At 42.9% G+C, this 17,613-nt stretch overlaps 2 protein-coding genes across 3 annotated transcripts; one reads left to right on the forward strand and one right to left on the reverse strand.

Annotated features, from left to right (window-relative positions):
- Positions 1-1,307: 1,307 nt before the first annotated feature.
- dhrs7 (dehydrogenase/reductase (SDR family) member 7) lies at positions 1,308-6,848 on the forward strand. Its single transcript, XM_030044606.1, has 7 exons — positions 1,308-1,514; positions 2,325-2,477; positions 2,810-2,916; positions 3,346-3,585; positions 3,717-3,839; positions 4,007-4,222; positions 5,638-6,848. The coding sequence occupies exons 1-7, from the start codon at positions 1,385-1,387 to the stop codon at positions 5,677-5,679; spliced, it is 1,011 nt and encodes a 336-aa protein (XP_029900466.1). The 5' UTR covers positions 1,308-1,384; the 3' UTR covers positions 5,680-6,848.
- On the reverse strand, positions 6,200-16,280 carry pcnx4 (pecanex 4). Of its 2 annotated transcripts, none has more exons than XM_030044601.1 (11): positions 16,146-16,280; positions 14,777-15,532; positions 14,479-14,658; positions 12,962-13,497; positions 12,688-12,788; positions 12,393-12,515; positions 11,634-11,994; positions 8,970-9,073; positions 7,744-8,849; positions 7,414-7,600; positions 6,200-7,220 (listed from the first exon to the last, which is right to left on the reverse strand). In XM_030044601.1, exons 2-11 carry the CDS (start codon positions 15,472-15,474, stop codon positions 6,969-6,971), a joined length of 3,648 nt encoding a protein of 1,215 aa, XP_029900461.1. In that variant the 5' UTR covers positions 15,475-15,532; positions 16,146-16,280; the 3' UTR covers positions 6,200-6,968. The 2 variants fall into 2 exon arrangements, with proteins under 2 accessions (XP_029900461.1, XP_029900462.1); XM_030044602.1 differs by having other exon boundaries at positions 14,777-15,551.
- Positions 16,281-17,613: the final 1,333 nt, after the last annotated feature.

Below are 17,613 nucleotides of genomic sequence, written 5' to 3' on the forward strand. Positions count from 1 at the left end.
CAGGCTTGCACAGCAGATTGAGGTTTAAAAACAAGAAGAAAACACAGTTTAACAATGGAACTTGGTGATGTGAGCAGGACTAGTAATAGTTGTTGAGCTGGGTAAGTTATACCACTTGGTAGGTGGTAGATCACTTACATATATATATATATGTCTATAACCATGATAGGTGTGTTTACCATAAATTGCTAGAAGAGATGTTTATGCCACTGCTTATGGTACAGAAATCTGAATCAGTGTGTGTAGGGTACCAAGTATCCCCCAAGGATCAAAATACCAAGACATTAATCATAATATCATCAATAAAAGAGATACATTACACAACTAAGACTGGAAAATTCACTGCATAGTAGTAGCCTAATTTGGCTCTGTATTACAACAGCGGTGACCACCACAGCATGTTATGTCAATAATGTTTTACATTAAAATTGTAGATAATTTGCATGAGATAATGGAGGTTTATGGGTTGAAATGAGGATATAATTTCAATGTGTATTCCAGCTGTTGGATGTGGAGCACTTTCTATAGGCCTGCATATCACAGAATCCCAACAATGCAAATCAGACCATCACCCGCTGTGTAATACTATAGTGTGCAGTGTTGATTATCAAAATGCTACATGCCAGTGGCACAAATCAAACCTATCTGCACAAGTTAATAAGTTAAAGTTCTTTGAATAACAGCTTATCCCAATGATATCAAAGAAAATTAAAAATCAGTTTACTGTAACAATGTGGTATTTAGTTTTACATGAATTACAGAGGTAGTGAGCAGGAGTCTGTGTCTGTTGGCACTGGTTACCAAATTACACCATAAAGACTCAAATTCATTCAATCATTCATTCACCCATTGTTAGATAGATAGATAGATAGATAGATAGATAGATAGATAGATAGATAGATAGATTTCGTCAAAATGCAAAATTCATAACAAACACCCTAACTCTTTTATCGATCCATGTCTAGCAATAGAAGAAGCAATTTCCAGCTTTAATTAAAGATTGAGAAATGACTGCACCAGACACTTGAAAATATGTTGTGATGGCCCTGGACTGAAATTCAGAGAGTGATTAAAAATTGGCAGTTTTACCAAGTTGTTACTGGAAGGTACACCCGATGTCTATTTTACTTGAGAAAGCAACATTTTTTTGTGGCTTTAGTTGGATCCCCTGGGATTGTTTACCATTAGTAAATGAAATGGATTTTAAAAAGTTCTTGTGTCTCGAGTGATGCGGGTGATTATGGTGTTTCTATCGACTTGGTCAAATAAGGATTTATTTTGAAAGTCACATACCGGAAGTAGGGTCGACATCCTTGTTGGTGCTGCTAATCCTCCCCGTGCCTTCTCTTACCGTGCAACACCGACAGTCTCATACTAATACCAGATGGATGTGTGTTGTCTCTCTGCAGTGTGGTATCTGATAGCGATTTACGCGCTGATTCAGCTGGTGCGCTTCATTTTTGCGGATGCGGACTTCACTCTGCTGTGGGCTTGTCTGGTCGGGAACAAGCCAGGTGAGCTCCACATGAAGTTGTCCACCTGCTTTGGACTGTGCCATTTGTCCTAATTTGTGCTGATGACAGTGATTGTTGTGAACGGTCTTCTGCTTCACTCCATCAATACTTTGACCTCCACATTTGGCCACGCTTCACTCTGTGAGGTCTTTATAGGTCAAAGTTTACCTGTCCCCGGTCATGCTCACCTGCCATTGTCCATACTGTCCATAACAGGGCATTTATAGATCAACTAGGGAGAGATGGGCTCTGATGAATCTACTGAGTCTAATGAGAGAGGAAAGGCCTCATCATGACAGTCATGTGTTGTGAAACGTTGCCTAAATGTCTTCCACTGGAGCATAGTCTTAATTCATCTGCCCTGACAGATAAGCAGCAAAAGGCCAGGCCTCTCTGTTCATGTGGTTCACAGAGCCAGCATATGACATGAAAGTGTTGATATCTGTGTAGAAAATCGACTTTAAGGTGGCTGCGTTACTGAGAGAGCTTCTGCCGTTGCACACCAGTTAAAGTATGAGGACCAGAGGAGAGGTATTCATTATCCTTTTGAGGGATTTCCAATTCTGTAAAGGATTTGCACTTCCACTTAAATATTTGAGTGATACATAAGTGATGATTTGAGGGCTTAAAGGCAAATAAAAATATTAATCAGTAAACAAAGGTACTCCTCACAAAACGTAACTAAATCAAATAACTCTTATCAGTTCAGGTGTGGCCTGATGAATTGAAGCCAAGCCTCCACCAGGACTGGGCAGGAGTTGGCATTTTCATCAATCTGTTTTTTTTTCTCTCTCTTTTTTGTAACCATAGAAACCAAGTTGAAAGGCCTGGTGGTATGGGTCACCGGGGCCTCCAGTGGCATAGGCGAGGAGCTGGCCTATCAGCTGGCAGGCTGCGGCTGTCGCCTCATCCTGTCAGCTCGCCGTGTGGACGAGCTGGACAGGGTGAAACGTTGCTGCCTGGGTGAGTGAAGTTTTTTTGTCACAGTATAACCTGGTTAAACAGTGCTGAGAGTCCAAAAGGTAAGTCCCAGAGCCTTACGTCTGATGCATTACACAATATTTGATTGTGCCAGCGCAACTGCAAAGTTGGAGTGTAACTGTGCGATAGCAGATGTTTGTGTCATTACATTGCCATGGGACTCGGTGATCTTTTGATTGGCCTCTCCATTCCAAAACACCAACACATTACATGGTTATTTTGAGAGTTTCACTTGAGTTTGTGGCTCATTTCTGTTAAGTCTTGTTCAGTTCTTGACCGTCTGTTTTTTTTTTTTTTCATCATTTTTCCACAAGAGCGTTCCAACCTACAAGATCAGGATATTCTTGTTCTTCCACTTGATTTGTTGGAGAGGACATCCCATGAGGCAAAAATGAAAACTGCTCTCCAGCACTTTGGCAATGTAAGGCCACTATGTGTGATAATTTATAATGCAGTATTTTTTTCTTCATGTCTACTTATTTTGCAGGGATTCAGTTATCATTTTCCGGCATGAACATCTCCATTTGGTTAACTTTTAACTGGTGATTTACTAAAACATACATACACATACATACTGCAACGAGTCCACAGTAATGTGTCTCATGAACTGTTTCATGAGCAGCACGTCCAAGTAGACTAAAGGTGTGTCTTCTGTCTTCCTACGAACATGCTGAACAAGAAAGAAACACAAATATTGGGTTATTCAGACACAGATGCTTTATTACATTTTATGCTTTCATTATAACCCTCCTAAAATAGGATGACATTCATAACAAACTATCCTGTCCACTGTGTTAAAAAATGTATTTGTCTTATTCCAAGCTTTTCCACTTTTTATATGCTAATACAGATTGATATCCTGATTAATAATGGTGGCCGAACCCAGCGCTCTCTGTGCTTGGAGACCAGCCTTGATGTGTACCAGGCCTTGATGGAGCTCAACTTCCTGGGCACGGCGTCGCTCACCAAGCAGGTGCTGCCTCACATGACGCAGCGAGGCACCGGGAGTGTGGTGACCGTCAGCAGTGTGGCAGGCCTCGCCGGGGCGCCGCTGGCAACTGGATACTGTGCCAGCAAACACGCTCTTCAGGTGAAGTTTTTTTTCTTTTATATCATCCCTCCATCACTTGGCACTAGTTTTATCTATGAAGGAAATTTCCTTCCACATTCATGCCCCAGCTGTGTGTATTCTCTTGCTGATGGTTTCTGTGATGTCCACAGGGCTTCTTCAATGCTCTTCGGACTGAGCTCACCGACTATCCACACATACTCATCAGCACAGTGTGTCCAGGGCCTGTGCAGTCACAGATTGTCCAAAATGCCTTCACAGAGGAACTGGACATGGTAATGCTTTTTATTCATCTTAGAGATTAGATCATACGTTTTAAATATACGATTGCTCTGCAATTAGTCACTGTGTTCAATATTTCATATGCCATTAGTAATTTCACAAGAGACTAGCTGACACCATGATTTGACGTGTACTTCTCCTTTGTCTTCCTTTACTGAAGCCTGTCACCAGAGTTGGTGACCAGGAGTATAAGATGGCAACAAAGCGCTGTGTGCATTTAATCCTGGTTGGCATTGCCAATGGTGTCAAAGAAATGTGGATATCCAAGCAGCCCTTCCTGCTGTTTAACTACATGTGGCAGTATACTCCTACCTGGGCCTGGGCCATCACAGACTTGCTGGGCAGGAAAAGAGTGCAGAATTTCAAGGCAGGTCTGGTAAGTACATAACACTCTTTTCAGTGATTTGTGTACTGGGTTAAGATTGTTTCCATGGTGCACACTCATCTCCATCATAGGACAGATTTATCATTAGTGTTGACCTCCCTGGTGATACTACAACACTTTAAAACCTGATCAAATTCACTTGATTTCTTTCAAACACACAGGGAAAGTCATAATGAGCAATCAGCGAGAAATCACCTGAAAGTTGCCAAGAAATTTGCAAAAAGTTCCGACAATGATCAGATGACCAAAAACCCCTTACACCCCCCACCAGATCATTAAATAATAAATAAAAAAGCTAATTTTGTTGGTATGCTGAAATTAAACCTTTAAAAATAAAAGCAAGCCCATGGCTTCCTGGCTTTTGAAAAGTTCATTCTTCCATTTCATCTTCCAAACCTCTTTGTATCCTTGCAGACAGAAGCATGTAGACTTTCAGAGTTGCCTATAGCAGGACCTGGATCAAGACACTCATCTCACACAGAACGTGCCTAAATATGACAGACATCGATCATGTTCGGTGTTACATTTTTAGTCGATTCTGTGAGGTTGACCTGGCTTCCTCAAATGTGGAACTGGGGGATTCTGACTGTGTGAACGATCCGGAAATGCTTGAATAAAGTAGAACGTGGCAGATACTATTTAGAGCTGTCTCTTAACAGCTGGGGGGCCTCAGCTGTTACTGACCTTGCTTCAGTCTAACAAGAAGAAGGGGGTGGCCAGGGTATGACAGCGAGCATGACTACTTCCCAGCGGCACTGACTGACTGACCAGTGTGTCTGGTGGCCTCTGCTGGACAGTGACAGCTGAAGGCCATGCAGAAAGGTCATGTTCCAACTGGTCAGACATTTTAACATCACAGCCTTACCCGAGTTTGATATTGGGAGAACGCTACAGTATGGCTTGTATCATTCTGGACAATGAAAAAAATAAATGCAGCCTTATCTGCAGCCTTCACGTGTAAATGAAATCCAAAAATAACTGGTGATGTCACTGCAGCAAGGCAATGTCAGGGTCATGCATTCATACACACGTAATGAAATTATTCAAGATTTACAAAATATTTTGCCTGGACGTGGCACATTTCCAGGTGTAGTCTGAACTCTTGTAAGTGCTGGGTGACCTTGTTCACACGAAACTGCTACAGGGCTGGAATTACTATTTTAATAATGCATTCACAGCTTGTTAAATAAAGCAGTTAGAAGCAGGAGTTTGGCCTGTTCTTGGCTATACACAAACTGGATTACTTGTGTACTGGTGTGGTTTAGTATCCAACTAACACCCAGTTCACCAGGAGAAATGTCATGTTTTGTAAGAGTTGTCTATTGACACATTCTGCAAGATCATTAATTTGCCATCATTTTTAATAGTCTACCATAAATGCTAACAGTAAGCTTCTTCTTTTACAGGATGCAGATGCAGCATACTTTACAAAGCCTAAGACCTCCTGAAAAATAACATTGAAGAGGAAAACACAGTCTGTTGTGCTCCTAATGCTTGAACTGGATATTGAGAGGGGTTTGCCTGCAGAATCTCAAGGTCTCTCCTTTTTCATAAAAGGAAAATGTTTAAGGATGCAACTGCTTGAAAGGCTCAGGGCTCTCTTTGCAGGGTGTAATAGGATTTGAGGAAAAAAAAGCTTGTATGCATTTTCAATTTGCTCTAAGTTATCACCTTAAAAATTTGGATGTGCCCACTCAGACTTTAATGTAAGACTATATAATATGAATATAAAGCAGTGCTTTCACCTAAAATATAAATCCATATTGATGCTTTTATTGATGCTTTTACTGTCTTTTGTAACAAACTACTTCCAATTCACACTAACATCAAGCAGAGAGCCTAGATGATTGTGGGAATAATGTTTCATTTGACCACTGGCACTAACTGGTTTAATGCCTAATATGATTCAGTTGTGATCAAATCCCCCGTCTTGCGTGCTTTCTTTAGTGAAACTAATAACAAAACTGCTTCTGTCAAGCTATTTTATTATAAGTATATACACTTACACATAAAATCAACAATATATACAATGTAAAACTCCAATTAACTCAATTCTAAATTGTAAACAAGTGAACTGTAAACAAAACAATAGCAAATATTTTCTAACCACATTACATGTACTGCAAGACAAACCCAAGGCACATCCTTGAATTTAACACTTCCTAACAAAATAGTAAAATTCATTTCCCTTTTTGTGGACATCAAGGGAAACATCCGAAAGTTGTGAAATCTAAAAAGTACAATGAATCCAGAGGTATTCCAGATGTTATCCCCTGAAGTGTAGGTGGGCAAATTTATTCACTTTTTTAAAGCACAAACAATAATAAACCACAAAACGTATGTGCTTCTATGGAAACCAGTCAGTAGCACACGTAGGATAAGATACGAACGTTCAATGGAAATACATCTGTTGTAATGTACTGTTCTAGAAAGCACTCCGTATTGTTTTGTTGCTGTAACAGAATTTGTAACTTGCACAAAAATAGAGTGTTAATGCCACTGTGTCTGTCCCCTGTGGTGCACGGAAGTCCCCCCCGCCAAAAAAGGTTCTCATATATATTCCTCTCTTCTGAACTCAGTTCAGTCAGAGCTTTAATAATAAAACTCCAGAGATGAATATTGTTTTTCCTTTTCCTCTTTTTATGAGAATTTGTTTGTGATAACAATTAATTTTGCTGGGAAGAGGACAGCCTGCTAGTGAATGGGGAGTTCAGTGAAGAGGGCAGAAGACACGGGGTCAAAGGCAGGGGAAGTGGAGGGGTGCAGAGGAGTAAATGGGGTACCCTAGAGGGGGATCGGCTGCTTGAACTGTTAAGTTTCTCAGCATGACGGGGTGAGCCTGGATGCTGTAGCGCTCTTCGTCGTCATTAGTAGCATAAAGTAGCTCCCATGACAAGTTGGCCCACTGGCCACGCACCCCCTCTCCATTCAGACGGCCAACCTGCACCAGCTGCTCCTGCAGGGACAGGACTCGCCCTGTGTAAGTTCCCTGTGGACAAATAACCACATTATATTTCAGTGAGACTGCCTCAAAACTCTGATCTATGTCGTTAGGTAATTTCTATTGTATGGCATTAATTGATTCAGAGTGGGAGGGTATGATAGGTTACCACAAATGTACCTGTGTTTGGTAAGGTAATAAAAAATAGAATATTAAGGATGTCGGGTGCGTGTTTCATTACCATAGTGAGGTCGTGTCCTAGGGAGAAGAGGAAGGGTTTCTCCTGAAGGACACTGTCATGCCAACCTCTCTCTGTTACCAGGCCAATGTACCAGTCCTTTTCATATTCCTCCAAGGTGCTGAACAGCTCCTCAGGGCACTCCATCGGCCCAAGACTTGCCTGATCAAACAGCAGCTTGAAACTGAACCTGAAAGCAACAAAACCACAGAGGCAGGAAATACATAAAATTCTGGACCATTTCTTGCAAGATTAAAAAAACAAAACAAAACAAAACAAAAAAGTTAGCAGTGGCAGTGATTAAAATCTACAATGTCTACATTGCCCATTTACCTGAAAGCTCGAAGTGTAAGCTGATAAAGTTCTTTACTTGAAGAGAGCCAGTCAAGTCCTTCTGTCCATGGCACGTCTCCACAGTACAGTCTGTAGACATAACTGGGGCTGGTGAAGGCAGACGCTGCCCCCAGGGAGACGAGGCATGACAAAACCACCTGAGCATGTAGCTCTTTCAGGGCTTCATCCTCCTTCAGGGCTTTGGTCATGTCGTCTGAGGCCTCCCCCTGCACGGAAGGCCCAAACTGCCCCAGGGTAAAGCGAAACCAGTCCTCAGGAAACAAAGGCCTGAGCTGAAGCAAACGGGATGGTAGCAAGGGGGCTGTCCTCCATCCTGTAGGTAGGTTGAACAACTCTGACTGGGGGCAGCTGAAATTCAGTTGAGGGAGTGATCCAGGGCTCTCTCTGAAGACCTCTGTGCTCCGGCCTTTATCCACTGCTGGAAGCCCGAGGCCAAGTCCCAGAGGCTGCAGTGGCTGCAGGGCTGAGAGGGCCATGTTTTCAAACAAACTGTCCATCTCCACAGAGCCTGGCAGGGAAGGCCCAGTCTGCAGTGCTGTGTGTCCCAGCTGGGCCTCTGTACTCACTAATGCCACAGTCCGCCTGGCTGGTTGGGGTCCAAATAAGTCATCCTCATCTGACCAATCACCGAAGGAGGTCAAGCTAGAACTGTCCTGTCTGAACTTCAGAGAGGATACATTTGACTCTACTATGACAGCCTCTGCAGGCTGGTTGCAAGTGGAGTGGGCCAGCTGGGAGGACTGGGACTTTCTGCCTCCACCCCCTGGCCCTTCTTCACTGTTCCACGGAAAGCCTTTATGTTTCTGAACACAGTAGCGCAGAAGCAACCAGACCAGCGCCTTCAGGAAGTCATCCTGGAGTTTCCTCAAGTTGTCATGAGAGTCAATAATGCCAGAGAGCACATTTCGGGCATCAGAGTAGACCCGCACAGGGAGGGCAGCGCAAGGGGTGAGGATATTACCCCAGTGCAGGTTAAAGCCCTGGGTCAAACCAAGCCGGTCTGGGCGCTCAAAAGCCATCTCAAACACCTCGTCCACCCTCCGTGCCTCCACTGTGTGGCAAGAAGTCTCCTGCAGCTCTAGACCCTGTAATAAATCATGAAGTACATGCATTTAACCTAAACTAAAATTGCTGATAAATCACTGCACCACAATGGCAGTGATTCCTTGCAAACAATGTTAAACTGAAATAGACAAATAAAATACCTTAATATTGACAGTACAGTAGCCGTAGCCTCTCTCCAGAATCATTATCCAAACCATGCGATCCTGAAAGCGGCCAAGGAAGTGAGAGCCTGGGGCTAAAGAACCTACAGTGAGCACAATAGAGAAAAAAAAGAAGAAAACAAAACAAAACAAATCAGCTATCCACGCATCTAACATGGTAGTTAGAGAGATATTGTGATGTGGGAATTGAGGGAAAGGAAGAAGGGAACACAGATAACATATACATCATGTAATATACACATAAGTAACGGACCCCTAGACACACAGGCCTTTCATTTTGCATCAGCAGTGCATCCCTCTGCTGACTATGTGGATAACTTAGCTACCGGATGAGCTGCAGGGAGACGCTTACCATCGCAGTTGTACAGGAAGGTCATGATACTGTTTAAACTGGCTGACTGCACAGAGATCTAAATATTGAATCTCTTTTCAGCCTTGGCTTTCCATTAGTCTCTAAAAATTCATTCCTCTTATGGGATATGACTTAGAGAATTCCTACAATAGCCCGCTTTTCATTTTGGGAGGGCAGAAAAGAGTGGACAGAGGTTTATTTCAAAAAAGATAAATGGCAGTGGCAAGGTGATGGAGGCTTTTGTTATAGGTTGACTAGTGTTCGCATGGCTCAAGGATAATGTCATGTCCCATAATGATATCTGAGAATAGTCACAGACGCTACCTCATGATGGGAAGTGACAAGCTGGGCATACTCCTTCTCTGCTCATTGCTCACTGCTCCGCAACCCCTGATGTCATACGAGGGGGGGGGGGGGGGGGCAACACACTACAAACTGCCATCTTTAGACTGTGAGCATCAAAAGACCTCACAAGCGCTTATTCTGAATTATACATCACAGCGAGGGCACCCCAAGCCAGCCAAGAAAACAATAAGATTGAGTGATGACATCACCGTAGCATTTTTTTTTCTGTTTTGAGTCATCAGTCCATAAATAATTAAGCTTGCACTTGCACTGTTTTTTTCTTTTGCCCCCTCCTGATGGCACATAGAGCACTGTACAAAAATCCCAGTGGCAGCCCCGTTTGGCCTAAGAGTATTATGTGGTTAATGGTGTGGAAACATTTGGATGTAATGAATACAGATCAGAGCTATTTTGTTCGGGTCACTTCACAGGAAGCTCAACTGGATCATGCGAGCTTGCAATACTGCCAGCAGCTCCGATGAGCTGCTCACAACAACATTCTTCTTAATATTAAACCACATGAGGTGCTCCTGCCTCCTTCTGCATGCACTCCCTGCCTAACCCATCATTAATTTCACAATGCCATCACAATTACAAGCCATCAAACACTAAGACAATACCGATTCTGAATGCTGTTACAGCTCTATTTACTCTTCAAGTGTAGCCTTGTTTTGAATGATCCTATTTCTGAGAGCTGTAGATAGCATGACAAGAAAACAGCAAGGAGAAATGTGTAAATGACAACAAAATCAAAGTCTTATCAACCGATATCATATAGATTTCATTAAAATTTGCAACTGATGAAACCTCGAGATTTAATTATGACTGTAGCTGTAATCTGTTACTGTTTGTGTCAGTGAACAATGACTAGGTTTAATCACTGTAATAAACCAGGATGTAATACTAGGGGTGGTTAATCTGTGTGATTTCACGATTCGATTCGATTACGATTATTGAGGTCCCGATTCGATTAACAACCGATTTTTGATTATTAGCGATTCTCGATTACCACGCTCCTTCTCATCTGTCTTTCCTCTGCTGTCTCGCGGTGTTTGTCTAACCTCTTGCGAGGGGATCGAGCGCGAAGCGCTGATCGGCTTGGTGAAGCGCGAAGAACAGTGTCACCAAATAATCGATTCTTAAAAATTTAATAATCGATTCATAATCATCCACAACATAATCGTGATTAATCGATCATCGATTTTTTTCACCACCCCTATGTAATACTGCAAATAACTGTGATACCAACTTTTTAAATCGTATCAAATCATGGTTCTTCTAAATCTTTTCTCAAATTTCTCATATTTTAAAATTGCAATACAATTTTTCCCACTTTTTGTCCAGCCATTGTATTCCACTCATTCAACTATGTTATGAAGATTAACATTCAGACTTGAAACATTCATCAAACCAGTATTCAATGACCATAATAGTCTTCTGCATCGGTTTTCCTGAAAGCAGCACTTTTTTTTGACATTTGTGCTTAATTCAGTAGCAACAGTGGAGAGAGATAGGAAACCAAGGGAGAGAGAGGGGATGACATGCAGTGAAGGGCACAGGCCAGATTCGAACCCAGGCCACTGTGGCAAGGATTTAGTTTTGCTACGTGGTGCTCCAGTATTGTTGTTTTGATGATGAAATTGGAAAAAAAATCTCGAGGGAAATGCTAGCTTTACACAGCAAATTATTAATTCCATTGTTCATGAATGCTGATCTAGTTAGCCACCCAAACATTATAGGATGGGTGTTTGAAACAAAAAATCCTATTTAAAAATCAAGGTATTTTGATTATATGTTGTGAAATCTTTAGTACCCCTGCATGATTTGCAAAATGGTGTGTTGCAATGTAAAATGTGGGTAAATTGCAGCAAATGGGCCAAAATCATTGGTATTGGCCTTTAAGTGGAAGACACCATGCATGCAAGTAGGAGATAGTTGCCACTAACCCAGTGACCCTCTTGCAAAGGCCATCCTCAGAGCAGAGGCCAGACTCCCGCTCATCTGCTGGTAGAAGATGGAGTCGGGACAGGGGCAGGCAGTACCTACAGGCCCTGGCCAACTGCGCTGAGGCCTGGGAAACCCCACCAGGAAGATGGGCAGGGTGAAGAGAGGCAGCAGAGGGGCAGAGAGCATGGCAGAGAGGATCACCACTGCCAGCAACAGTGGGCACAAGGAGGCATTTAGAGCCAGCAGAGTTCCGGCCGATTGGCGGCGCTGCTTCTTCTCTGTCCAGGACGTCACCAAGACACTGAGGGTGAACTTAAGCTTGGCCAGGAACTGGACCACCCTGTCGATCAGGAGGCCCACCTGAGTCAGGCAGAAACAGACAAGAAAACATTAAGAGCACTGATGCTATTTACTAAATATCAACTGATGTAGTTCATGTTGTGACAATTTGATGTGTGCTTTGTTGCGCTATTACATGTATTTAACAGTTTTTATTATGTGTTTTTATTGTGATTTTCAGTAAACTGCCTGCAAACAAAATTCCTAATCTTTTGACAATAAATTTCGATTTGAAATTGGATACATTAAAAGAATACATGATCTTTCCCCACAGCAGACAGTGACATGGAACATGAGACAGAATGGGGAGATGTGATAGCACAGGTCAGAGCAGATTAAGCCAGTGCGGTTATATATATTTATGATATGGAATCACCAACTGTGCTGAGAAAATTAAAACATTTTAAGCTGTATCTTACCAGAAGAAGCTGGACTCCAGTTCCCAGGTTGTCCCACCCTGGCAGTGTGCTGTCTCCACCTGCCAGCCGCACTGACACCACCAACACCATCTGGAACAGAGCATCTTCTGAGCTCTGCCACACCTGCACATCAAGAGATAGGCACTGATATGTTTTCTTTTGCATAACAGGTGATTCTTAGTAGCTCTGAAATCATTAGGTGCCTGCCAGTACCGTATCAGTATGATTGTTTTCTGCATGTAACGTCCATGTTTATGCTTAAATTAAAAAAAGGAAACAGTGTGTGTGTATGTACCACTCTAAAGGCCCGTGTGAATCCCACACTGAGGGAAGCTGTGTGCAGCCGCTGCAGAGATTTGTCCATGGACAGGTAAGCAATCATTGCAAATGGAGACACTGTGAAGAGAAAAATATTAAGTACTAGGTCAAAAGAACTCAACACACATTCACATACACAACATATACAGACCAATGCTATTCTCCTGTTTTCATATGGAAAACGCCTGAGGGCAAGTGAAGACCAAAGAAAAACTGAGACTTAAATAAATAAGCATCTATGCAAAGCTCACCGAAATTGAGAAGGACTCTTCTGATTGCTGCAGCAACATATAGGCCTCTGTTCCTCTGCTTGAATGTCTGAACGCTGGACATTCCTCTGGGATACAGGGGATTGAGGAACACCCCTCCAAACACATAGGCACCCTGGATCTCTCTAAGAGCCCAGCAGAGGACGAAGAGGACAAGGAGGAGGTAGCTGACAGGAGCCTGGGGTCCGCTAAACATGCTCTGTGGCTGAACAGAACCAAGGAAGTGATGCAATAGCCCGGCCTCTGCCATGGCCGCCAGCAGCATGCTCAAATATGCCAGGAGCTCCCTGCAGCCCAGACGCCACCCAAAGGAACTAGGAGGAGGAGGTGACCCCCCTCTGTGCCATCCACTATCTCCACAGGCTGCAGCGGACCCTTGACAGTGTGCACCGACCTGGCTGAGGTCCATGCTCAACAGAAATCCCATGGAGATGGAGAAGAGAACCACACCCAGCGTGGATGGGATGAAGAAGTTACAAACAGACACACCAACAGATACAGCAAACATCAGCAGCAGCCTGCAGGACAAACATACACACATAGCATCAGGACATAGAATACACAGGCTGAGGTTGCATTACCTGAGAAGTCTGAACACACAGAAATCAGTTTTCGCTCACATTGCTGTTGTATCTTCAAAATCAGATGCGGAAATGGTCAGGCCTGCATTGTAATCCTAAATTTATGTAGTCTGGATGAAATTCAGCCACAATGTGCATAGAGAGTGGGAAAAGCAAAGCATATAAAGATTTATATATTCATATGGTGAGAGGAGACGCTTAACAGCTGTGTTCAGACCAATTGTGAACACACAATTACAGAATCCAATCTTTGGAAGCAGGATCTTATCCAGGTATGATAAAGAGCCAACTGTTGATACATTTACCGCTTTCAAGTTTTCTTATTTGCTAATGAGTGAAATGTTCTAGCATTAGCCTGCTACCAAGCCATCTCAGTACTATCCTAAACTCAATGTTCAGGACCATATGTTCAACACAAAGTAACATTTTTGAGTTTCAAGGAAAATCTGTGACTGTATTCTGTAAGTGTGAAACCTGTCTCAAAAAAATTTAAAAACTCTCTTGATTTGATATATTTCCTGTTGAAACAAGAGGTTTGAGTGGGACATCGTGCAGGGAACGATCATTAACAAGTGTAAATCAACAGGACAGACCTAACCCTAATCCTAACCCAACAGGATATCAGTTTGGAGAGGAACACAATTTTATTTTAAGAGATAAGTGGATGAGAGAGGATATTTAAAGATAAAGTCATGTAAGGTCATTTCATGGGGACTTTAAGATCAAATCTGTTTGTTTGAACCAGTCTTGCTTGCTTGTTCTAATATATTTAAGTGTCTGTTAATGCAGCCCAGTGGTTCACCTTATAGAGCATGTACTACTTATCAAGACTAAGTCCTTACCACAGTGGCCTGAGTTTGAATCTGGCCTAGTCTGACAAATAAATCATTGAATGAAGAGATATAACCAAATAATTACCTGACGTTGCTGGACATGGCTGAGCCTCCCAAGCCGAACACAAGAGTCTGCTCCATGCCCCAGAGGAGCAGGGCATCCAGGGGCGAGAGCATACCTAGAGCCCACAGCAGAGGTAGGAAGAGGAACAGCACATGGAGAACCTGACTGGCTAGCTGGAGCTCAGGGACAGGGCCTGTGAATCTGAATGACAGCAACAAGTGAACTGAATTACTGCAACATAGGTACTCCTATAGTACCATTCATTGACCTAGACTAGTAGCATGCCAAGTAATCAGACAATGACACTGCTGTCGCTCACCTATCAGCCAAGTCCACAGCGATGAACGTGAAGATGTAGAGGGGCCTGGTGAGTGGGGTGATCTCATAAGTGTCCTGTGCCTGGAAAGTGGCCGTCTCGGTGGCCGTGTTTACAATAAGGGAATACTCTGCTATACACAGGGTAACCCAACTTAAAACAAAAACAACCAGGGATACTCCAATACTGCCGTAGAGAGCAGTAAGTCTGCCAAGGAACACATACCAGGTCCCAAAGCCACAGAGCACCCCAGCCAGCACTGTATGCAGCACCACATTCAGCCCAAACCTCTTCCCGGGGGCAATGAACCTGACAGTCTCTGGGCTGACACAGTGGGTGAATTCCACTTCCTCTTCATCAGCCAGGATGTTCGGTGCCCCCAGCCTCTCCACTGTCCCGCTCCTCCGAGCCGCATACAGCGCCAGGGCCTGGACACCCGCTGCAGCCCCGAGCATGAGCATACCAGAGAGCACAGCGGCATGGAGCTCCTGAAGCAGCTGCAGCTGGCAGAGCAGGGTACCGATGCCCCCAAATAGCCATGGTGTCAGGAACAAGACCGCCTGGTTGACGTAGACATAGGGCGGGGCACAGTAGCCCAACTTGAAGCGTGGACCCCCCAGTACAGTCTGGGGGAAGCGCTTCCAGAAGAACTCCTGCTTGTACTCATTGAGAAGGGGCACGTCTGGCCCCATTCTGACCATTCCCTATGGGGTGGCTGGTCATCTCCACACAGCTGAAGGATGGTTTCCATTCATCGTCCTAGACACAATCAAGCAGTCTGCAATGAACCACCACATTAGTATGAGGCATATGAGTGTGTTCTTCCTTACTAAATAGAGTGGCTTTTCCGACATGATCTACGGAACCTTGGCAACGTTATTAAGTGTAATGTTATAGGTCTGAATCAACGGGGAAAAGTGTTATAAAACATTAATAATAGTAGGACTATGTCGCTATCTTAATGCCACTTGTGCCATTGTAATATGAGCCATGTTTTGGTATAGTGGTATTGCTGTGATACAAGACAGGAGCAACAGCTATAAAGTTGCCATGAAAACACAACACATAGGCAATCATAACTTGTTGAGTAGTTAGACAGCCAACGTGGACTAACCTGAGCTAGCAAGGAGACCAGATTTTAGAGTCACATCTAAAGTAACCAAACCCATAACTACTAAACTGTAAATTTCGGACGTCCCTGGACTCCTCTTTGTCCCTTTATGTTTATCCTTACCCTAGCTATCTCGTTAGCTAACCCAGTAAGTGTTGTCAGCTTGTCTTTCCCCGTTAACATTAGCTTGTTGCTACTACTGGCGGCTAAATAATACCAAGTTCGCGACCTACGGTGTCATTTCGGGAAGAGTGTACTTACCTTTAACAGCAGAAGTGTCTTTTGTAAAAGATACCTCTATGTGTGTTTCTCGGTATGTGCAGATTTATCAGAAACAGGGTAGCATCGTTAGCGTAACATTAGCCGCTAGCTAACAGCTAGCGAGCCAAGCAACAACAGAATAATACACAGAGTCATTTGTAACCAATGAGACTTGCGGCAGCAGGAGAGCTCGCATTTTCATTGGCTCTAATCTTATAAACCCCGCCCCCAGCAGCACCCGTCTCCGCCCCCTGACCACACACAAGATACACACACACTTGACCATGACATGAGAGAAAAACTGTTGTAAACACAAACGAATGGGATCCAAGTGTGGCTTGTTAGGTTGCAAACAGGCAACCACCAAATGGATGACTACGGTACACAAAATATTCAGTTTATTTTCAGCCAGGGAGCAAATAAGGGATTTAATCAGTTGTCCAGTGGATCAATAAAATATGTTAAGCTCCAATTTTGGAAACACACAGAATGCAAAATTTCTACCAGTTTAGATTTGTTTTTCACTACTGGGGTAAATTGTAAACTGTCATAGAAAAATAAAAGTCTCCATCAACATAATCAGTGATGATTATGATTAAAGACCATAAAACAGTCTATACAAGGAGAAGGCAATGCGATCAAGCCAGCTGTAAATGTGGATAAGGAAACATTTTACTCATGAGTGAAAGTGCTAATTATATTCAAATGTACATTATATCTGTATTATAATCTGTTGAAATGAAGCGTTGACAAAATAGATAAGGTCAATGCATAAATGTAAAATGAATGTAAAAACAAATGTATCACATCACAGATAACAAAGGGTTTTACTTATGCAGCTTGCTCTCTGCTGAACAATGAGAAGAGCATCCCTGTTTGCAATCATAATTACATCAAAAGACGTACCCTATGTGGCTGTTTATGCTCCTTATCATAAGTAATTTTTCACCTTGGCACTTGCCAGTATCTTTAAATCCTAAAGCTTAAGCGCTTACGCTAACCCCCAAACTGACAGAGGATTAGTAATATTAATATTAACATTCTAAAATCGTTGTTATCTTCTCTTTAATATAAAAGAGCAAATCCTAGGAGTATTTTATTATTTCAATATAATGAAAGTGACTGTGGTTAAGTGTCTCTGCGTCTCACAAAATGTTGATTTACTTTGACTCGGAGAAAGGAGGAGGTCAAAAGTAGGATCATGAAGTGATCAAGTAAAAAGGCCACAATATCAACACAAAGAAAGACAGTAATCTGGAGCAAAGGAGATTAGAATTGTTGTTGTTGTTGTTATTGCTATTCTTGGCTAGAGCAGAGGGGATAAGGGCACACAGGGGGTTATGCTTCTTTGTCATCCTGGAAAAAGCAATTTCTGATCTGTGTTAGACACAATAAACAACAACAACAGAAAAACTCATCAGATTTGACAACATATTTTACACTCTGTAATCCCCCTGCACCACAACTC

This window comes from Myripristis murdjan, chromosome 22 (assembly GCF_902150065.1).
Source record: "Myripristis murdjan chromosome 22, fMyrMur1.1, whole genome shotgun sequence".
NCBI classification, from domain to species: Eukaryota; Metazoa; Chordata; class Actinopteri; order Holocentriformes; family Holocentridae; genus Myripristis; species Myripristis murdjan.